At 47.2% G+C, this 23880-nt stretch overlaps 1 protein-coding gene across 1 annotated transcript in view; it reads right to left on the bottom strand.

Annotated features, from left to right (window-relative positions):
• Positions 1-23880, bottom strand: part of Stab2 (stabilin 2) — a 155650-nt gene that overhangs the window by 84446 nt on the left and 47324 nt on the right. Inside the window, 10 exon segments of the mRNA XM_047551615.1 lie at positions 1787-1945; positions 3224-3317; positions 4965-5145; positions 8541-8652; positions 9693-9779; positions 10544-10627; positions 13015-13077; positions 15940-16092; positions 18206-18286; positions 18597-18650. Coding sequence (XP_047407571.1) covers positions 1787-1945; positions 3224-3317; positions 4965-5145; positions 8541-8652; positions 9693-9779; positions 10544-10627; positions 13015-13077; positions 15940-16092; positions 18206-18286; positions 18597-18650 — 1068 coding nt within the window.

Genomic DNA, 23880 nt, shown 5'->3' with positions numbered 1-23880 from the left:
GAACTCTGTGCCCATGAAATAGTAACTCCCCATTTCCCTCCTCATCTGGGCCCCTGGCAACCACCATTCCACATTCTGTCTTTATGCATTTGACTACTTTATGACCCTCCTCTAAGAGGATTGCACAAAGTTTGTCCTTCTGCGACCGGCTCCTTGCACTTAGCCTGAGGTCTTCAAGCCCATCCTCGCTGTAGCAAGTGTCAGCAATTCCTTCCCTGCTAAGGCTGACATGTCACCGAATGCATCTACCACCTTGGAGCATCCACTCCTCTATCCATAGATCCTTGGGTTGCTTCTACCTTTTGATTATCGTGAATGATGCTGCTCTGAACTGGGTGGCTTTAGAATATCTGTTTGAGCCTTGCTGTCAGTTCTTCTGGGCATCTATCTAGAAGTGGCATTGCTGGATCGTATGGTAACTCCACTCTCAGGGGAACCACCATCCGGTCTTCACAGTGGTGACACCACCTCACATGCTTACCAGCAGTGAACACGTATCCAGGTTTCCTGTCATAACCAAAAGATTTCTCCCTGACACGACTACCCTTGCACATGCCTGCCCATCACCAATGGTCACTTCCAAGAAGCTTCTATTGTGGTCTATTAAAATAGTGAACCCCAGCTGTACGTACATAGACATCAAAACTAGGGCTTGCCTGGGGGGTGCTTCTGTCTCCCATCCTTTTCAGGAGTGGGGAATGGGTCAGGGTGACATCCTATTGACTGGGCAGCCCCATTTCCTTCAACCCTTTCTGGTCTCTAAATATCTAATCTTTCCATGGATGATCATGCAAATAAGCACTTCAGTATCTTCCATTGCACTCCACGTAGATATATGTTTCTAGAACATACCTCTGGATCCTTTTTGACTTTTGCAATCAAGTTTATCATGCTCCAGCTACCTTGGGGATTTCCTTGGAAAGACTTTCAAACAGAATCCCTTCCTTTCTTTGGTAATCATGAGCCCCTGAGAGGCCCCAACCTTCTGAGGCTGGCCACCCATTTACATCTGCATCAGTGTCCACCTCTGTGCTGGCCCTCACGGGAGATGCTCAGTCACCATTTCCAAAGGGGTGGGGAGGGCGTGGGAATGTTTCCAAAGCCCCCAAGGACTTCATTCTTGGCAAACAGGCCAGAGCTCCATCTGCGAGGGAAATTCTTTCCCAGAGGAGAGGGAAGGGCTGAAGTGGCTTCAAGATCCAAGTGCCACCATTCACGTTGTGCTTCTCTGTTTATGAACATGTGCACAAACACGAGAGGGACAAGAACCTGAGCTTGGGATGGTGCCCTGGTGAGTCAGGCAAGGTCTCAATTCACATTTCTTAAGGAGCAGAAAAAATTTGGAGGTTTTTAAAAAAGTTCAGCTTCAAAACATAAAAATGAGAAATTGCATCAAGATTCAAAAGATGAGAGGTGATTTCCAGTCCTGGTCCCATCTTGCATGCCCTCTGTCCCTGGGCCTTTTAGAACACACCTGTTCCTCCCACCTCAGTGGGGGAGGGGTGGAAGAATGGGCTGGACGGGCAGTGGCCCTCTCAGTGACCTCTTCCTCTCCATGATCACAATCCTGGTGGGCTGGTATCCCCTCCCCTGGAGCTGATCAGTTCCCAGGCAGTAGGCTTCCCTGCCTTGGCCTCTAAGAAATGAAGCCAAGTGGAAAGGGCAGTGGGCTTCAGAGCAATCAGACATGTAAAGCGTGGTCCAGGGTGGTGACTAAGAGGGCAGCTGAAGCCACAGCCACCGCAGGAATCCTGCTTCCTCTCGGTTTGCACCGAGTCTGACCTACCTGCCCAGGGCCTACGTACAAACAGGTTGCGTTGTCATGGCAGCCGCCTGCACCCGGCAGCAGACAGTTGTTGATCTCCAGGCAATCTCTTCCGTCCCCCGTCCAGCCCTGCTGGCACACGCAGGTGTGCGTCCCCGTGCTGGTTTTGACGCATTCTGCCTGCAAGAGGAAGGGATAAAGTGAGAGTCCTGAACCTCAGCCCGGCCTTGTGACGGCAAAAGGCAAAAGGGACCCAGAGGTATGTTCTAGAAACACAAATTTACACGAAGTGTGATGGAAATAATTGAGATGCTTATTTGCACATGAACATCTATGGAAAGATAATTTAGAGAACAGAATTGCTTGGAGCTGGCCAGCTGGTGGTCACTGCTGCTCACATCCCCATGTTATTGATAAGCCAATAGTATTTTCTTTGGTTGGCAGGTGTGAACAATCTTCTTGAGGTAGGCACTGGTAGTGTCTATATTTTACAGATGAGGAGACAGGTGTTGCCCAAGGTCACACAGCTACAAAGAGGCAGGATCCCAGGTCTCTCTCTGTGGTGTTGGACTCAAGCTCCTAACCACTGTGCCGGCCCCCAGACCTCTGGGGAGGACCACAGCAGAGACCGGAGGGAAGGGGGAGAGGTGCATGAGTCATTGAGATGGTGCCGTCTGAGGCGGGTGGGTTTGCTAAGGGGAGCCTGGTGGGCTGGGACCAGGCAGTTGTGTCTAGATTTCATCCTCAAAGCCTGGATGAGTTACTGAAGGAGCTGCAGCCTGGGAAGAATGGTCACTTTAAGCCACTCTGGTGGTGGGTGGGCAATGTACTGTGAGCAGCAGGAGAGGAAACAGGGACAGCAGCTGCGACACCACGGCTCAGGAATGGAGTGACGAGGGCCCAGTGGTGGTGACATTCCAAAAGTATTAGTGAAAGCAATGGTGGGTTCTGGCTACACCCCTAAAAACAATAGGGCAAGTCACTTAACATCCCTCTCTCTCGGTTCCTTATTAGTGAAACGGGGATAACAATACCACTTCACTGGGTTGGAGGGTGGAGCAAATAGGATCAGGTACATTAAAGTCCCTTATGCTTATGCTGGGAGGTTTGAATCAAGAGTTATTCCTGGGCTGGGGAGATAGCTCAGTTGGTAGAGTGCTCGCCTTGCAAGCACTAAGGCCTTGAGTTCAATCCCCAGCACCGCAAAAAAAAAAAAAAAAAAAAAAAAAAAGAGTTATTCCTATTGATCTCAATATCTGATTCTCAGGCTATTTTTTTAAAGGGTCCAAAGCCCCTTGCATCTTTGAATTTAGGGAGTGAAAGTTCTCCCATGGTGGCCATCTTTAAAATCCAACCTTTAACCACAAGAGCTCTGTGCACAGGAAGGGCGATCCAACACGGCCTTTTGGAATGCATTCCTAAAAACCCAGTCAGCTTGGAAATAAGACCAACACTCACGTTGCGGCTGCAGCCTCCTGGGCTCGATCCCATGCAAGGGTCCCTCTCGGAACACTGCACCCCATCCCCTTCATATCCTTCCTTGCAAACACAGCTGCAAAGAAGAGTGCACAAAATCAGCCCCGGAGAGATGGGCTCTGGCCACCCAGGAGAGGGTCCGGCAGCCCCGGGTGAGCCATTGTGGCCAGGCGGGTGGATAGCTGGCTCTTGTGGAGGAAGGTACTGTGCTAAGGTGGCCAGGGTACTTCTGGGGTCCGGAGGGAGGCTTGCCCGAGTGGGAATCCAGGCCCCCACTCCTACCAGTTGTGTGACCCAACTTTTCTGCTGTCACTGGACCAGAACTTGCCTGTGCAACTCTTCCAGATCGACGCTAGTTATTACCTCGGGTCCAGCAGAGAACAGCTCTGCCTTCTCTTCTATGCAACAGTGCTTTAAATGTTTGAAAGTGAAGGATGAAATTTCTCTTCCCCTTCCTGGTCCCTCAGACACTTCTTTTTTCCCAAACGACATTCTCAGGTGCCTCATTCTGTGAGCCGACACAGTTCCCTGACCCATCAGTACTTCCTCTTAAGATGTTCCACACTGACACTGTTGCTATGAAATGCAGGCCATTCATTCATCCATCCAATCGGTCAACCAATATCTATTGACAGGTCCGTGGGAGAGGCAGCAGACACCACGGCTCCCTTATTCCACCACGTCCTACTGCTAATTTACTCAGATATACTTTCCAAAGTTAAAAGTATATTTCTCATATGTCAAGGTTCCTAGAGGAACTATGCACTTTATCTGGTGTCCACCTGAAGAAGTAGTTTGCTCCTTTCCAAGGCGTTTGACCTACTCAAGGTAGGAAGGTACATACAGATAGACCTCTGTGGGCCACTGAGGAGGTTCCCAGGGTAATTTTGATTACATGCAATGTTTGCCTTAGGCACTGATGAATCCTAATTCCTCAGGAAGATGTTCTACAGAACAACTGTGGAAAAGGCAAAGTCCAGTCTCTGGCCTCAGGTAGCCTACAGTCTAGTGGGGAAGACAGACCAAAACAAGTAAGCCAATGACTATGAAAAAGTGAATTAAGAAAAGTGGGTAAGAACAGGGCCAGGAATTCCAGGAATCCTCTGCATTCCCTAGGGTGTTTGGGGTGGTGACTGCCTTGGAACTGCATGTCCCCAGACAGGAAAGGTTCCTATGGCATTGCTCATGTCCCAAGCCCAAGCAGTTTTTAAGTAGTATTAAGGAAATAAATGGCAATCCATTGGCAAAAGATTCACTCTCATGCCAGATACCTTTAACAGGGGAGCAATTATTAACAGCCTTACGAAAGCTAAAGGTGCCTTTGAAGGTTGGAAACTGAGGGCAAATCTTCATTGCTTTTAATGTATGGTCATAATTACAGTTTCCACCATGTGACATCTAAAATGGGCCAGCCCTGGTGTGGGTGATTTACATTCAGTTCTTCTAATCTCCACCATTGCCCTGTTAAGTAGGTAGTAGTACTAATAAGAGAAGTGAGGCTCAGAGAGATTAAGTGACCTGCCCAAGGTCACACAGCTCATAAGTTTCAAAGCAGGGAATGCTTCGGTTTGAAGCCAGCTCAGTTTGAGGTCCTTCCATGAAAGCCACAGGATCAGCTGGAGAGAACAGGCGTTTTTTTCACAAGAATGTGGATATGGGTTGTCTCCATCTACAGGTGGTGCTGAGGTCGTGGGACGTAGGGGGTCTTCCTTCCCAGACCTACCTGGCTGTCCCATCGCTATATTCGCAGGTGGCGTGGATGTGACAGAACTGCACGTAGGGCCCGCAGGCTGACGTCTGCTTGTCACAGAATCTCCCAGCGGAGCCGTCGGTGCATGTGCCAGCAAGGCAGGCACCGTCGCTGTCTACTCTGTTGTTGCAGGTTCCGTGGACACACAGACATTCTGGAGGGAAGGAAGAGGGACACCGGGGCTTGGAGATGCCCAGCCTGGGGCAGAGCACCCCAGGGCAGGGAGCCCTCCTCTCACTTCCTGCTCACTCCTGTCAAAGCAGCGCCCGTGCTGAATGCAGGGATGCCTAGGCTGCTGTTTCTTGGTATCTCAATGGTTTTTCAGGGGCCTTGAGCCCAGAGAGCTCAGGGGCCCATCCAGGGGGAGCACTTGGTTGCCAGGGTACTGTATATGTACATGTGGGGAGTCGGGGAGGAAGCGGCTTATTGTACTGTGAAAGGGACCAAAGGAACTCCATTTTCAACCACTGGGTGGCTGGGGAGTTTAGCCAAGAAATTTCTCACTTTCTCCTGAAGACATTCTGGAATAAGTAAAAGTGATTTCTCATGCTAGCAGAGCCCTGGATGGACTCAAGTATTTGTTCCTCACTCTCTTATCACAGCAAATTCATAACTAGGGGTCAGTATTTGGGCCCTGGCTTCATTTGAGGGATACTCTCATAACCCCACTTTCCAGATGCAGAAACTGAGGCCCAGTTGCCAACTGTCCAACTTGCCACTAAGTTCCCAAGCAGGGACTTGAACCCGGGTGTTCAAAGTCCATTTCTATTAAACACAGTAGAGTATTAAGTTCACGGGCATTTCCACCCCTCTGCTATCATTTTAGACTTTAGCTATTTCCATTGATTTGAGTAGAGGTCTTGAATGATTGCAACGTGACCCAGCGGTGCCTGTGCATGTGGAAATGAGAAGGAGGAACATGGCGATTCTCCAAGGAAGGGGCAAGGATTCTGGAACTTTTCTCCAGAAGGGGCTGCTGGGACAGGGATCAGCATGGGTGCTTGGAGCCAACACCAGGAAAGAGAAGAAAAATACAAGCAAGGGGTTCTGGAAAATCACAGCTGGACTTAAAACAAAAAATAACTTTTATAAAATTTTAAGTAAGCCAGAACTGAATGTGCAAGGAACAAGATCTGCCCAGGTTGTGGGCAGCCACACACCTGGGATGAGAGGCACTGGAACCGGAAGCCCACCTCAGCCCCAGTCCCAGCTCCACTTCTTGCCCCAAGGCCTCCCACGTACAAACAGAGAAACAACACGTATCCCATTTGTTTACAATAAAAAAAAACAAACCTCCAAATTATGATCTCACTCGATGCTCTCAATAGCCACAGATGCATCCATGGGGTCAACTACCCTTGGATTAGAAATGTTCTAAAACAATTCGCATCACTCAGTGAGACCCTGTCTCTAAATAAAAATCCAAAAAGGGGATGGGGATGTGGTTCAGTGACTAAGTGCCCCTGAGTTCAATCCTCAATACCCACCACCCCAAATTTGCATCTATCCTTAATATGTATAGACTTTTCTTCTTGTCATTATTCTCTGAACAATGCAGTACAGCAACTGTTCATACAGCTTCAACACTGTATTTTGGCACTGTAAGTAATCTGGGAATGATTTAATGAGAGGATACGCATAGGTTACATGCAAATGCTACAAGATTTTATATGAGACTTGTGCATCCACGGATTTTATTATCCACAGAGGTCATGGAACCAGTTCCCCATGGATACTGAGGAGTTTAGCTAAGAAATTTCTCACTTTCTCCTGAAGACATTCTGGAATAAGTAAAAGTGATTTCTCATGCTGAACCAATATTATCTTTATTTTATATGTGGAGAAATGGAGAGACTTGTTCTCAGGTTATACAGTCAGTAAATTGCAGGTTGAGAATTTTAACTTCAGTTGGTCTAGATTGCACGGGAAGTTCTTATGTGTTCATTTCACTTTGTTGTTAATTTCTAACCTTAGCTTAGAAATATGTCTTTAAAATGCATATATTTAAATATACACAGGATGTCATCTTTTAAAAGCCTCATGCATTTTCCAAAATTGTGTCTGAATTTTTTCAAAGTTCATTGTTGTGGAACTTTCTAACACAGTCTACAAGCTTCTTGATTTTTGCATACCACTGTGCTTAGAATAAAAGCAACAACAGCAATGACCATCAGAGATAATAGTACTAGTTAGCCTAATCATAGGGCATGCTATGTGCTAAGCATTGCTTTGAGGGAAGAACGTTCCATCTGTAACTGGTACTAACCTTGAGAGTTACTAGTTAGTAGGATTACCATTATTTACAAATGGAGACACTGTGGCCTAGACAGGTGTAGTATTGCGTGAGGTCATACATCTGGCAAATAGAGGGGTTGGGGGAGGAGGACTGCTTGAGAGTGAGTCTGTTCCTGATACAGACCCACTACTGCCTCAGGGACCTGTAGTTTTCAAAGGGTGGCCCCTGACCAGCATGGTCGGCATCCCCTGGGAATTGGCAGAAATGAACATCCTCAGGCCCCTTCCTAGGCCCAAGCAGTCAGGAACTCTGCAGGTGGGGCCGAGATTTCTGGCACCTGCTACTGCTTAAGAAGCAGCACTTAACAAATGCCTGTGATTTTAAAAACGGGTACATTATAGTTATACGTAAAAGTGGGATTCATTGTAATAGATTCATTCATGCGCTTAGCACAATTTGGTCAGTTTCATGCTACAGTTCTTCCCCTTCCCATCCCTTCTCCCTCCTCCTCAATCCTCTTTCTCAGCTCCACTGTTCTTCTTTCTATTTTCATGAAATCCCCCTTTTCAGTCCTTGTTTGCTCTCTAGCTTTCATATATGAGGGAGAACACTTCACCCTCGACTTTCTGAGTCTGGCTCATTTCACTTAGCATCATGTTCTCCAGTTCCAGCCATTCACCAGCAAATGCCAGAATTTCATTCTTTTTCATGACTGTGTAGAACTCCACTGTGTGTATAGACTGCATTTCCTTTATCTATTCATCTGTGGACAGGCACCTGGGCTGGTTCCATAACTTGCCTATTGTGAACTGTGCTGCTATACACATTCTTATGTCTGTATTTTAGTTCTTCTGGATCAACAGGGAAGCTCATGAAAACAGAAGGAAGAACGGTGGAGTAGAGGACGGGGACAGGGGGAGGGAGAAATGGTAGGGAAAGTGAGCAAGGGAAGAATGAAGTTGACCAAATTCTGCAATGTGCATGTATGAACGCATTGCAATCTGCTCCATAACTATAATGCACAAATTAAAAAAAAAAAAAGAAGGGAATCAGCAGTGTAGAGGAAGCGGATCAAGGTGAAGGAGGGGATTAAATGGAGTCAGCGATGCCACATGCCTTTCTGACCACGTCAAGGTGAACTACACTCCTATGTACAACTAGAAGGCACTAATAAAATCATAAGAAAAAGAAGAAAAAATGCCTGTGACGACGGCGTACTGCAGGCAAAGATACCACGCCACCCCAGGCCTGTGCCGCCAGCCGGCTTGGTGCAGGAGGGACCCAGCAGGAGGGAGCTCTGAAGCGCCACTTACTTTTGTCACAGCGAGGTCCGTATTTACTGGGGTCCGAGCAGAACTGACACCGGGACCCTCGGAAGCCGTCGTCGCACACGCACGTCCCGTTGCCTCGGCTGCCGTCTGCACACTGGGAGCAAAGGCAGCCCGGTGGGCCGTCAGGACATGCGCGGGCCAAGGAGCCACAGGCACCCACGGCTCGTGGCCCGGCTTTGAAATCAGGTTCCATCCCACTTGGAATGGCTCTTTGGGACTCCTTGGGGGAAGTGCCGTCGCCTCCGTATCAGGGAGGACGCAAAAACAGTGACAGTGAAGGGATGTCCTTCAAGGGGGCCACAGTGGCCAACCAGAAACCTTCACATCTGAATCATGGCAGGGATAAGCCAGGACCTTCCCATGAGGGCCTGGCCCTTCCTGCCCTACACGCTCCCTTGCTCAGCTCTGCGACTCTGAGTTGTGATGTTTTCTCTTCAGGGGTAAATATGTCTGTCTCCCAGCTGCCCAGTCCCTGCAGGGCCAGATGTGTAGAGATGGACGCATGTCAGAGTTGAGCTGCCTTCCCAACCGCCGGGCCACCGTCAGGTGTACTGGCCTCTCCCTCTTCTTACCTTCTGTGTAAGGCCCCCACTCATGGCTGCATGGTCCTCTTTCCCCTTACAAGGGCCGTATTTTAGATGTGGATCATTAAATGCCCAGCTCTATAATTTCCCCGTATGTTTCAAGGCTACTTTTACCTTCCTTCATTGACTGTTGGCCTCCAGGTCAATGAGTTGAGATTTGGCCTATACGGCTCACTAGGTTTTGTAGATGGTTAACAAATAAGCAGTCACTGGGCAACATGATCAATTGTTTTAAGTCTCATGAACTCTTAGACCCTGACATCTCCTACAGGAGGAAAGTGCCATCTCCCACAGAGAGCCTTGTTGAGTTGCCCGAGGTCCTGCAGCGGGTGACAGGAGAGCAGAGAAGTCACACCACTGAACCCTCTCTTGTCCTCAACCCCCAGACCAGGATTCCTCCTACAGCAGACACCTTCTGTTCTTTCAGTAACTGATCCATTTCTTTTACTTCCTGGGAACAGTGACTACGTGGCGCCATGTTTTGGTTCAGCAGTTTTGGGAATTATTGTGCAACCGGACGGTGTGCGTGCCTCAGGGTCTGTCCTCTCACCTGTCCATTGCCAGAGCACGGGTGGGAGAAGCCTCCTGGACATGGGTGGCAGTCAGGCCCGTAGAAGCCTTTGCAGCACTTTGGTACCTGAGATGCAAAATGGGCATTGCCCCTTGAAACCCCAAGTGAGGACCGATTCCTCGAAGGAGACCTATTTTAATTTCCATTATTATAGTAAAACATTTCAGGGCCCCCTTATGAGCTTGGCTTTTGCCTTTTCTCGTGATGACATGGCTAGTGGTCAGTCATCTGGTCACCACAAACCTCCTGAGCACCTACCACGGGTGCTGGCCTGGCCCCAGTGCGGGGCACAAGACAGATGAGGACTGGTGCTCAGGGAGGCTACGGTTAGTCAGGAAGAGTCCCTGTGGCAATTTAAGATGACGAAAGGTCTCTCAGACTATCGTTTGTGCTGGGAAAAGAAAGTACTGCGATCTGGCGGTGGCAGTGGAGATGGAGGTCGGGTGAGAGAGGGCAGGTCCCTGGGGACTGGGCAGTGACAGAGGAGTTAGGTGGAGACTTGGAAGATGAGTCAGTCCCAGAAAATCGGGAAGAGCATCTGGAGGGCAGAATGTGCATGGTTTGAGGTGGGAAAGTGGAGAGAGACAGGTGGGAGACTCAGGCAGAGGGGGAGCCCTGGGTGGGTGTCCAGAGTGGCTCTGTTAAGAGGAATCTGGGTCCCAGAGAGAAGCAATGCAGGGAGGGGGTGACCTGACGGCCACGAGGTGATTCCCCTGCAGGGAGACCTTGCTAAGCCCCACAGGCCACCTGTGACCATGGGCCCAGAAGCGTGGCTTTGGAGCTGCCTTGCCTTTGTGGCTGGGTAAGGGCCCTGGCCACACACTCCTTACCTGCACAGAGGCATTACAATATCGGGCACAGCCGCTCTTCAGACTCATCCTGCTCCTGTAGACACACTTATGTGTGAAGAGAGCCTGGAAAACAGCCCGGAGGCAGAAGCACATCGGTGTCGGTATCCCAGTCCTTGGGATATCCCACAGCTGCTACCTGGGCCTGCCGTTCTGGTCCGTTGTTCTACTGATGTCAGAGCACAGGTCACATCAGCGCACGTGAATCCAGGTCAGAGCTCAGTCACTCTCCTTAGGCCTGCTTCCTTGTTGGTAGAAGGGTCTGTGCAATTGTGGCACATGTATCTCTCTGCCTCTGCTCACGCCAGGGCAGACATCGCTAATCCATCAGGGGCACTTCCTGGATGTGGCCTAGTTTCCTCTTCTGACCTAGCCATCTCTAAGCTCCTCGCATAGACATTTTGGAGTCCATCGCTCTTTGGTGCAAAGATTCACCAACAAAAATACCAACAGTCTGAGCTGTCCTCTTGGGAGTGGGGAAATTTCAATGCCTTCCTGCACTCATTCTTAGACCTTTATGTCCACCCATAACCATCCTGAACTACCATCTACTGAGAACCTACAGGAGGCAACACATATCACACATCTGAGGTCATCAGTCTTCAGCTTCATGTGAATGCTTTTTGTGCCTCTTTATTTTTTTATAGATAAGGAAACTGAGGACTGGGCAGGTGAAATCATTGACTTTCACTCTTAAGGATCAGGTCCAGAGCAGGAGTCTCAAAACCTGCCAACCTTAGGATCCAGGCAAAGCCCACAGTCTACAGGTCTCCGCTGTCTAACCTGACACAATAACCTTGATAACTAGCTTTATCTTCAGAATTTAGTGACTGGCTCAAATTTTGTATCAGATAAATGCTTATTCTGCCAAGTTTTCCCCTTCCTCTTAGGCTCCTGCTTAAGAAAAGAGCCATGAGAACTTCTCAGGTTATACAAGCCTAAAATCTGAGCTATGGAAAGAAATTCCAGGGTCACTGAGTAAGGAACATTCCAGTCCTCTTGAGGATCTCAGGATAACGTGGATCATGGGAGGGGTCATCTGGGGACTCTCTGGCTCCCACCCGGGGATCGCTTTTCCCTTTCTTTGTCCTCCTACGCTGGGCCAGGTGGGCAGGACAGTGGTTCCTCACAGTCCAGATCATGACTGCCACCAGGCCCAGCTGTGTGTTCGCTCCACCGGCTCCCCAGGCACTCAGTGGGGTGCTGCAGGTCTGCCCGATTCTAGTGGTGCTGCACAGGGCGTCCAGAACAATGTCCAGACACGACCGTAGGGTGACGGCAGCCAGCCTGGTTTCCTCTCCTCCTCCCTCCCTATCTCTGGCTGACAGCACCAAGGGACTCAGAGGTGACAGCTTCATTAAGCAAAACAAAGGGCTGCACCTATTTAATTTTGACATTTGGCTTTGTTAAATATTTCACAATAAGATCACATCGATAAGCTTGTCACCATCCATAACAATCTGTCCTAAGGGTGAATGAAATTTCCAGTTGAGAAATTTTTCCTTACAGTGAACTTAGAGGCAGAAATTTCCATTGTCATTTTACCTTAGAACACTTTGCTTTTGCTGCCAATAGAGCGCTCGGCATATGAGCTACAGGTCGTTGTACAACTGTCCATTTTCCTTTCGAGATTGAACTTCTCAAGGCAAAAACCAAACTAGATCTTACTCATCTTTGCACCCCAGAACACTTTCTCAAATATCTGATCGGCCCTCAATAAATGTGTGCAGAATTCAATCAAACTTGAAAAGCTTATGGTAGGTAGCTCCAGCGTCTTTTCTCTGACATTTATCTTATTTAAAATTGATAGATAATAAGTATAACACTTATGGGGTATGGTATGATGTTGTATGTATACATTGTGGAATGATTAAATAAGTTAATTAACATCTGCCACCTGATATGCTGTCATTTCTTTGTTGGGAGAACATTTAAAATCTACTCTTAGCAATTTTGAAATGTGCAGTTAATTATTATTAACTATAATTACCATGCTGTGCCTAACCTCTGAAATCACTAGAACTTATTCCTCCTGTCTAACTGAAACACTGTACATTTCCTGACATTCCTTTTATTTTTTTCTCCATAGTAAGGCTTAGGATTATAAACAAGCATTATAAATAGCAAATTTAAAGGCTGGATTTTATTTAAAAGGGTGAAACAGAGAAGAACCTTTACTGAGAGGCTGGTTGATTTTGATATTGTGCTTGGGTTTTATTTATACTAAAACTGTTATTATTTAGAGATGAAGAAAATAGAGTAAGGTTAAATAACTTGCCTAAGGTCAATGAGCTTGGATTCAAACAGATCTGTGGGTTCCTACCACCCCACACAGTAGGCTAAGAGCTAGTTTCATTACCCTGGTTGCATCAATATCTTTTAAGGAAGGGTGAGAAACCACACCAATGGGGTTCCTTTGGTGACCTGTGGTTTCACGAAGCTGTCACACTCACTGTGGGCTCAGAGTTGGCAGGACATCTGCTCCAATCCGCCAGGGAACAGCGCACGCAAGAGCCCTGGAAGGAAAGACAGCAGGTCAGTACTGGTGTCCCTTTATGGGGTGGAGGGACAGTTCCATCCCTGGACTTTGTCTTTGTGAAGGGGGTTCCACTCATGACAGTTATGATTCCCCAGGGGAGAAGGAGGGAAGTCAATGCTGGGGAGGGGTGTTTGGAGGAAGGAGCGACCCTACTAGAGTAGCTCTTTCCTCTGCCTCTTTCTGTGTAGAACCAGCCTGTCCACAGGCCCAGGTTTCTTATCCCTCTGTATGTAGGGAGGCACCTGCCTCTGAGGGGACACTGCAGTTGTTCACCTGAACCAGGGACAAAGTATTACCACTGGTCACAGACTGGGGGTCATGTTCTCTAACCAGCTTAGCAGTATGAGGCTGAACGTGGACACTCTGCCTCTCAATCCCTTGGATTTTCCTCCATTGGTTCTCAATTCAGGTTGGACAAAATGGGGTGCTGGCCTCCACTTCTCCAGATCTATTCTCTGATCTTCTCTACCTGGATCTGCCCCAGCAAGAAGACCACACCAAAAATGGCCTCTTCAATCCTTTGCCAGCTTCCAACTGGCTTGACCAATGGGAGGTACCAGCAGGATACTGGTGGGTAGGAAGAAAGCAAGGTTGAAGACTTCTTCTATGCTCCCCCTCTGCTCTGCCCTCTTCCCTCAGACATCCTGACAGACAATACGCTTCTGCTCTTCTGGCTCTCACTGGGTTTTGTAACTTTCAGAATCCTGCTCCTGGGTTCTTAGTCCTGGGCAGAAATGGTGGCCCACCAGTGCTTCTCCCTGGATTCCCCAGCATAACTTGTGCTTAGCCCTGCCCATACCTCTGCAGTGGGCTCTTCATTAAAGTCTCTTCACCTGAACCATCTGGGATGAACTGTTTCCTACAGGGAGCCTAACTAGTAGATTGATATTTATTAAACCTCTAAAGTCCAAACACACATGTCTGAAGGCAGCTATGAGTTCAGCCTTGTGAAAACAGACAGTTCTAGAAGGTTCCAGCTGCTACTCTTCTTTGCTAGTCCTTAGTACACACTTTCCAGAGAACCTGTTTGGATGTACAACAGATCCAATCAAAACCATCCTAAATTAGGCAGAGCAGACAGAATTGATGTCAGGCCTAGAGTACACAGGAAACAGCAGAGGAAAACTTCTGAGAAGTTCTTTCCCTTTAGCCACAGTTCTTTGGGTTGTCGCTTAACCCCACAGCTTGACTCTGTCCATCAGGGACATGGAGAACAAGCTTGTGAACAATCTATAACAGAACAACCCTGCAATAAGGTGGCCGTTGGGGCTGCCCCTTCCCTCCACAGACTTCCTGTCCTGAATGTGAATGGCAACTGCTTGGAGAGAGCTGTGAAGAAACTCTGAACTCTTGACTCCTACTCCCTTTTTCATTTCTTGCTTAGGAGATGAGACCACTCTCTCTGACCTCTTTGGATCCTTACCTGGGTCTAAGCCAGATGATGACCTGCTATTACTTATTTCCAAAGAATGAACCAAACAGAAATCACTGTCAGGGACTGGCTAGGAGAGGGACCCTATTGATAACCTCTCCTAAAAAGGGGTGACCCAGAATGGGGTAAAAATCCCCTGATGGCATCTGCTCAATAGCCTAAAACATATCAGAGTTGTTACGTTAATTAAGAACTCCAAAAAAAAAAAAAAAAAAAAAAAAAGAGTACCACAATCCCATGCCAAGTTCTTAGCTAGCTATTTCTAGTCTTTATCAAGAAGACAATAAGATGAAATAAAATAAAACGAGGCCATTTTTCCTTGTTCAATGCCCAAGTTCCAAATCCTTCCTGAGAACAATCACTGATGTATTATTGAAGTGTCTGTAGCAATTTTGGGGTTACGGTCTCCACAGGAACTTAAAGATTGCATGTAGAGAAATTTTGGAATTTGGGGTGCTTTGATTAAAACAGACTGAGCCAAAAAGTTGCTATGGAAACAGGAAAGGCCCTTAGAGGGCACAGAAGATCATAGGGAAACAGACATTCTGGTATTTGAAAAGAACTACAGAAAGATAGTTGATTCACGAGACCAAAGTATCTACCTATGAGGAAATTTAATTTTAAGTTCCTTTTAGAGGAGCTATGGGCCTGAGCAGGGTGGTTCCAGGTGACAGTGGTAGGGGAAGGAAGGAAATGGATCCTGAATCTTATGGGGGAAAAACAGCCTGATCTGACCCCAGTTGTGGTTTGGTAAGTTGAATAGAGTATCTCTAAAAATTCATGCCCCCGTCCCCACAGAATGTGACCTTACTTAGAAAGAGGGTGTTTACATCTGTTGTTTACATCAGAGTTCTTACATCTGTAACAATAAGTAATAGCAGGTGTTACATCTGTAAACACCCTCTTAGTTGGGCTAAGATGAACTAGGGTGGTTCCTAAATCCAACTACTAGTGTTCTTGTAAAAGGGAGAGAGGACACCAGGGATGAAGGCCATCTGCAGATGGAGGCTGAGATAGGATGGTGCAGCTATAAGCCAAAGAATGGCAAGGGCTGCTGGGACCCCAGAGCTGCAAAGGGAGCGTGGTCCTGCTGACTCCTTGATTTCAGACTTCTGGTTTCCAGAACTGTGGGAGAATAAACGACTGCTGCGTTAAGCCACCAGTGTGTGGCAGTCCATTAGGCAGCGCTGCGATCCCAGCTCAGCTCTGCAGCCAGCATCTTTCATGAAATGCCCCTGGAAACTTGGTGCTGTGTGATTGTGATGGACCTCAGGTTCACCTGCCTCTGCACGGAGACAGAACCCCCAGGGACAGGGCTCCTGTGGCAAAGCGCTCCTGGTCAGCTCTCTCTGAATTGCGTGGCGTGGAGCAGCTGTTTGGGCCCCTCTCTGCTGCATTTTCCCTTACCAGTTTCATTTCTCTCTTCGTTTCATCACATCGATGGGGCAGAATCGGGACGATGGAGGGAGGAATGAGAACTCCGGTCAGGGTGTAAATCCGGCCATTTTTGGCAGTGACCTCAATTTCTTCCATGGCCACATTGTTTGCCAGAATCTGTCCCTGGAAAGAAGTGATACCATTTTCCGATCTGTGCTGCAGGGGTGCCATCGGTCCCCAGGTAGGTATGAATGGTGGTAGCCTCACTACAAAGCCCTCGAGGTCCCTTAACTTTTTTCGTGGAGGGAAAGGTGCTAGTAGGAGGGGTTGGCTGTCAGGAAACATTGAGTTTGTTGAGCTAATTCTCGACTGCCACCAGGCAGGGATATCCTTGCAGAACCGTCCCTCCAGGTGCTGAGCTGGGACCGAGCTCAGCACCCAGCTGTTCCAGCTCTACAGCCTATACGCTTTAGGTAAACTGAGCTCTCTGTGGAGAAAGGAAGACCCAACCATACAAATACATTTATTGACCTTGAATCAGCTCTGGTCAGTTTTAGACACTGGGGATACATTAATAAATAGACAAGTTTCTGCTTAGGTTCTAGTGGAGGCAGCAGGAAATAAACAAATTAGCAAACATTTCTGGTCTCCACTTTCCCCAGACCTGCTCCCCTGGCAGCATTAATGGCAACTGCGTTCATCCGTCTAATGACTCAAGTCAAAAAGCCGGGAGTCATCCTTGGCTTCCTCTGTCTTCATGACCCATCCAGTCTATCAGCCAATTTTACAGGGTCTACTGACCTTCAAAACACATTCCTCATCCAACCACTTCTTACCACGTCCTTGCTCCTACCCTGGGCTGAGTCACTGTCATTCTTTTGCGGTGCTGGGGATCGAACCCAGGGCTTTGTGCTGGCAAGGCAAGCACTCTACCGACTGAGCTATCTCCCCAGCCCTCACTGTCATTCTTAACTGCATTCTCGCCATCGAATCTTAGCCAGACTCCCAAAATGTTTTTCTGATTATGTTATTCCTCTGCTCACACTCCTCCAATTGCTTCTCATCTCAGTCTGTGTCCTTATCCTGAATTCGCAGGTTGTGTGACCTCCCCGTCCCGCCTCCGACAGAAGGCCCCGCCTCCTCTGCCAGAAGGCCCCGCCCCTTCCCTCAGAAGGCCCTGCCTTCCTCAGAAAGCCCCGCCTCTTCCCGCCCTTTTGCTCCTCTGTTCCTGCTACACGTGCTTTGCTGTTCATCAAACAGCTCTTTGCCCTGTGGCTTTGCACTTGGGTTTCCTCCTCTCTCTGGAATGCTCTTTCCCCAAAGTCACACTGCTGTTCCTCCATTTCCTTCAAGCTTGGCTCAGATGTTTCCCTCTTTGTGTCAACTTATTGTCACTTTATCTAAAACATCAGTCCCTTCCCCACTTCCTCTTCCTTTTCCAGCTTTGCTGTTTTCCCCCTTGCACCTCTATGATGGGTCAGTCAATGGGCCACAATGACTCTATGCTGGCAGACTTTGCTGATGTTACAACCTCAAAGGGTTATGGAACAACAATGCCTTCTTTGACTTTCTTTTTTGGTACTGGGGATGGAACCCAGGGGTGCTTATCCACTGAGACACATCCACAGTCATTTTTATTTTTTATTTTGAGACAGAGTCTTGCTGAGTTGCTCAGGGCCTTGCTAAATTGCTGAGACTGGCCTCAAACTTGTGATCCTCCTACCTCACCTTCCAGAGCTACTGGGATTACAGGCGTGCACCACCATGCCTGGCTTGAGTTTCTTAAATAAGTCATGATTCCCCCACCTCAGGGCCTTGGCTAATGTTTTCTCTTTGACCAGGAACCTCTTCTACTCATTCTTCCAGGTTTATCCTATTCATCCTTCAAGGAGTGGCCCAAGCATCACCACCTCCCCAAGGGCCTCTTGACCTGCCACCTGTCTGAGACTCTCCTCTTCCATGTTTTCACAGCCCTCTGTGCCCCCTCTGGCTGGCACTCGTTCCACCTGCAATTAAACAATTTGCAGATTGCCTAATGATTTGCTTAAAGCCTATTTTCCCTGCTGGCATAGACTGTCTTTTTCACAGCTTTATCCCTGGTGTCTGGTGCAGAAAATCACACATACAGCTGCTCAGCAGCTATTTGCTGAAAGGAGACACCAGTGAGTGAAATAGTCATGAAGATCTTAAATCTGCGAGTGAGCACACAGGCAGGGTAACTGTCATCCTCGAGAACAGTCATCACCAGAGCAAGCATGCACGTGGGGATGGATGCCTGCAGCGGGGGCTCACTTACGTTGCTGGTGGTGTTGAACTGTATGACCTGGTTGGCCATGCTTCTAATGTGAGGGGTCGAAACCAGAGTGGCTACTTCCAGCTGCAGCGAGGAGACAATAATGGAGACATCTGGAGCAAATGCAGAGTCCTCATTTCTCACTGTCCTTACTGGAAAAATAATCCTTAAAAGTTCACAAAGTGAATAGTAGGAGCTTTGATGTCATGAATTTTTGTGGCTTTGAAGATTTCTTTGATATTAGACTCATTGTTCATGGCTGGGGTTCACTCAGAGCTAAAGATAAAGAGTACACATCAAAAGCTCTCTAGTGCCAATAAATTGGAATTCAAGACTAGGGTCAGGTGTTTTGAAAGCAGAGAAAAAAAATAGCCGTAGGAAGAGCAGAGCCAACCTGGGTAAAGGGGACAATGTGGTATCTGACGAGTTCCAGAAGCTTCCGAGAGCCCTGTAAAGGAACCAAAATACTTCTTTAGTCAATGAGGAAAACACTACACTCCCACTCTTATGGGAGCCCTTCAGATGACTTAATCATAAAATAAATGACCCATAACCCCTTGATTGGGAAATCCAAGATGAGAAAAATGTCATCTCCCGGATAGCTAACATTCCCCAGACCTTCATGCGGTGTGATCTGAAAGTAGAAATGCACGCCTCATTTCATCTCTCAACAGCCTTGAGGAGTAGGGCATCTACTGGCCCATTTTATATGTGATAATACTTAGTTTCAAAGACATGTCGAAGGTCACACAGCTAACTCAGGCTGTGAGACTAAGATCTCCATCACCCTGCTCTGCTCCCTTTCTGTAGGCTGAAAGTTATGCTCTGCATTTTCTGAGACAGACTTCCATTTATGATTCTCTGCTTGTCAGGCCACATGCTGGCCATTTTGGAATACACGGCCCCAGGGATCTTGATAGTCTTTCCCTTCCACAGGAAGGTCATTCCCCCATCAAAGTCCGTTTCCAAGGTTTCTCTTGCTTCAGAAAACTAAGGTTACAGTGGAGAAAAAAGAAGGTCCTGGGGCACAGAGAGGGGACTAAGGCAGGATAAGCAGTCCCCACAGGGGACCCTGGAGAGGCTCCTAAATGGAGGACTGCTCTGCTGGGGGGGAGAGGCCACAGCCCTGGTGACCTCCTACAGCATGTCTCTCTCTCCCCGCTGAGCCAGAGCTGGGAGTGACATGCTTCACTGCCCTTGAGTTCTGCTTCTTAAGTGACACTGCACAGTCACTCTGACTTGGACAGGTGAAGGAATACAAATCCAAGATCCTAATAACTACCAGGAGGTTGACCTTCTAGGGACATGTTCCGGCACCTTGAAGAGCCAGGCTGAAGGAAAGCCCTGCTGAGCTAGAGTTCCCCTCACTAGACCTCTGCATCTGGCTTTGGTCACTATGCTGGGGAGTTACCTGTGCGTAGTATGATATGATTTGAATGTGCACAAAAGCTCCTGTATGAAGCAATGCAAGAATGTCCAGAGGTGGAATGATTATGAGCACTGTAACCTAATCACTGGATTAATCCACTTGAATGGATTAACTGAGTGGTAGAAGCTCTCGCTCTGCCTCCTGGTTGCCATATGCAGAGCTGCTTTCCTCCATTGTGCTCTTCCCCTGTGAGGTTCTACCTCACTCGGTCCCAGACCTATGGAGTCTGTTGACCATGGACTGAACCTCTGAAACCATGAGCCAAAGTACACTTTTCTTCCTCTAAGTTGTTCTTGTTGGGTACATTAGTCACAGAGACACAGCTGGCTAAAACCTATATGTGACCCCATATTCTGGTTTGCCAGCACAACATTGGTTTACACCTATTGTCCTGGTAGCTCTATTTACTTCCCAAAGTACTGGTGTGGAGGATAAATGATATGGCTTCCATATTTATGAGCCAATAATCTCATGAACAGAATGGAGCCACCAATAAGAATACTGGAATTGACTCCAATTAGCCAGCTCTGGAAGCGATGCTTTCTGTAACTATGTGACCTTGAGCCTGTCGACCTCTGACTCTCAACTTCCCCTTAGAGGTACACCTTGGTATCCTGAAATGGGAACTTCCAGGCAGAAGCAATGCAGTGTTCCATGGCAGAAAGGGTGGGACACAGTGGGAAGTGCTGAGAAATGTCAGACCAAAGTAGTCTGCAAACTCCTGAAAGGCAGGAGCTTGGATCTTCCGAGCTTATTATCACCCTCTTCCCAGCCAGCACAGTAAGGGCACAGAGTAAGCTCTTTTGCCAATAAATTAAAAGGGAAGGGAGGTGTCCAGCTGAGTCCAGTCCTCTGAGCTGGACCTTAAAAACCTGAATTCTGATCTTGGTTCTGCTTCTGTGTGATCTTGAGCAAGTCATTTAGTCTCCGAGCCTCAGTTTTGTCTGCAAAATAAAGGGACCGTTGTGGGTCCCTTCTAGTCTTCTGATTCTATGGGAAAGAATTTATCAGTGGAATAATCCATTTCTAAAGCCCAAGAATTCATTGGTGTCAGGTCCATTTTACAAGGAAGAGAAGAAGAAAGGAATCAGTCAGCATTACTTCTACCCCATGTGTGCCTGGGACCTTATGGGGCTCGGGGCTGTCTGCGCCATCCAGCTAGATTGACAATATGCTTCCACCTGCTGTTGTCCAAGAGCTTTTTGGTAAGGCATTCAATCCCTTATGAGGACACTCAATTCCTCCCTGCTGTTTTAGGTAAAATAAGCCCCAAGTCCTTTGATGCCAGAGGCAGAGAATTTTTCTACCACATTGTTAATATGTCCTAGAACTTTCCAAATCTACCTCCTTTCATTCTACCCGAAAGGAGTCTATGAATTTGCAAGGGGAAGCCTCTCACTCCCTTTGCTTTCTAGTTCCATGATGGTAATAAACTGTGGCTTGTAATCAGTAGCCATGTTCTCTGCGGGGATAGGTGATTTCCAAACTTGTGCTTCAGGGAGCAATACACACTGTTAAGGAAATACAGCATTCCAAAATCAGAATCAGAAACTCTTTTTCTAATGAAAGCAGTTTATTTTGCATTTCATTGGAATAACTGATGGGGATTCTACTGACTCCAGCTGAGGTTCCTCCCTGAAGAAAAAGCTAAAGGATGTATTAAGATTACAGAGAGAGGAGCTTCCCGCAGGCTGAGAAATTTTAATCCATGCAGGCTCTGGATCCAAGGAAGGGGCAGGAATAATCTTTTCACTTCTTACCAAGAAAGCAAGTGGAAAACCAGTTCTGACTCAGAACAGAGACCTAAAGTTTTATATTCTTTGTAGATAGAAAGATACTGTCTTTGAGAAAAACCATGCTGAGGGCCAGGAGCAGTGGTGTATGTTGACCTATTCCTATGGTGTAAATATTCACACGGAAGGCTGATTTAAGCTACCAATATGATCTCACTGAATGGAGCCAGAAAGAAATACACACAATCCACTCTTGAGAGCCTGAAAGAGCCAACTCTGGTTCCCACTAGAAGCAGTTCCAAGGAAGGAGGGAAAGGAGAATTTTCTGAACAAAGATACTTGACAGAAAAGAAGGGAGGGTATTTTTTTCTGTTCTAGTCTAAAAGTTTTATTTTAACTTTAAGTGTACTGGATTAGGTGCATTTTAGAACTCCTCTATTATTTTTATTATTTTAAAAACACCACATGGAGGAGGTCATATAAGTATAAAATTTTAATAATTTCCCAGGAGAGTGACATGAGTTTTTTTTTTTTTTTAACTCACTTTAAATTGAGTGTGAACTTTAAAGAGAGGTGTAACAGTTTTTCAGCAATAGCAAGGTTTCAGAAAACTTGAGTGTGAATTATATATTTCAAATAACATCCCATGTTAGACCCTGGGAAGATTTGGCTTTCTCAATGGAAACCCATAGCAAATCCTTTCATGTGATGAGCACCTGTTTGCAATGTAAGACACACCTTCTGATTTATCTCTTTTATCTATCTATTTTAAATTCAGAGTTTTCTGAAAGGAAAGATATCCTAATGAATATCTGAGAGTATTCTAGAAAGAAATGTATCCTTGTGGAATCAAAAAAGCAACACATTTCAGGGTGCAATGACAGAAAAGTACGGGTCTAGTTGTGCAAGGACATGGATATTTACCAGCAAGTCTCTTTCTGGTCCTCCTCTGGTACCACTAATCACAATGCTTGAGGTGAGGCTGTGGAACCAGCTTACTTAACAAGCTCCATGGGTGATTCCTAACCGCAGTAAGGTCACTATAACACTCATTTATGTCTGTTAATGATTTGGAGAGCCCTCTCCACCCCCATTCTTTATAATTAGCACCATTCTATATGAAGTCAGAGTCATCTGGCCTCATTGCCAAGATGGCGGCATGATTTCAGAGCCTTGGAAAGAAGTCTGTGGTCCTTCCTAAAATTCCACCACCTGTCATCCAATGAACAAAATTCCATAGTCAGCTATCCTTCTCCTCAGGATACAACTGTAATTCCTGGAGAGGAAATGCTCTAATAGTTTCAGTCACCTATACCCTTATGTGAAGAAGTAAGTCAAGAGTCTCCTTCCAGAGGGAATTGTGACCATATTTGTTGGTCTAGGTAGTCAACTACAGATGAGCAGGGATAGGAGAAGGGGGTGACAAGAGGGAGGGGTAGCTGTGACAGGGCTGCTGATGGGCAATGGCCCCAGGGGACTCAATACCCATCATGCAATGCCACAAGGACATAACCCCTCTCCCCTTGTGTGGGTGGGGCTATGGAAGAAATTCATCTTTTAAAAGTGGGCAGACCACTCAGAGTCACCAAGTGGCACCAGTCTCCTGCCAACCCCACATTTCATAAAGAGGATCCAAATCCCTTCTCCATAGATTTATGTTCCCAAGGTCTCCATGAACTCACAAGCTGCTTCAAGGGCCAGTTGACCATTGTCTGACTCTCTACCAGTGGTGCTAGGCCAGAGAGGCCAGAATGACCCAAGTATGCAGTTGTTGTGCCCCCAGTTTTAACCCAGTGCAGGCACATGTCTTTCCCCAAATGGGCCGCAGCTGCCCAAGCCAGGGCCCAAAGAGGCTCAGTGGCTATTCGCTACTCCAGGGTTTTGTGTACTGAAAGCTCCCACCCCTATCCTTACAAAAACCCAAAGACTAATCATTTTGGCCCATTTTGCTCCCTGGCCCATCCACCAGCCCCTCCTCTGACAGGTGACTCACTTCTCTTGCCTCTTCCTTGCCTTCGATAAACCTACTCTGATTGCCATCTCTGCCTTGCTGTGCTCTGTGCCTGGTCCGGGGAATTGCCCTGACCCTAGGCCTCACACCCAAGGACCTAGGATTACTCCACAACCGACTCTCAACCTCTGGTAACAAATTGAAGGCCAACAGTATGTAATGAAGGGATTACCGTGGAGAAAGAGGAAAGCAAGAGAAAGGTAAGGCTGTTACATCTAAAAATAAAGTTTATTCCTTTGAAAGCTCAGCCTAGGCCTGGATGGCTTACTTCAGACATCATGCGCTCAGTGATTTTAGAATTGTAGGGAACTTCAAGTCTTGATTTTACTATTGAGAAACATTAGAAAAGCCAGGACAAATCAAACTATCATTTAGACCTAGGGTTGGTAATAGGTTTTATTTCCCATGGTGAGTCAAATTGACTGAGCATAGCTAGTTGAAACTTTATGAGGAGACTAAAGCCACATCTAGAATTAGTTCCAGGGTATGTGATTGATTAGTGATG

The sequence above is a fragment of the Sciurus carolinensis genome, chromosome 4, assembly GCF_902686445.1.
Source record: "Sciurus carolinensis chromosome 4, mSciCar1.2, whole genome shotgun sequence".
Lineage (NCBI taxonomy): Eukaryota > Metazoa > Chordata > Mammalia > Rodentia > Sciuridae > Sciurus > Sciurus carolinensis.
This window is presented reverse-complemented; position numbering and strand designations above follow the sequence as displayed.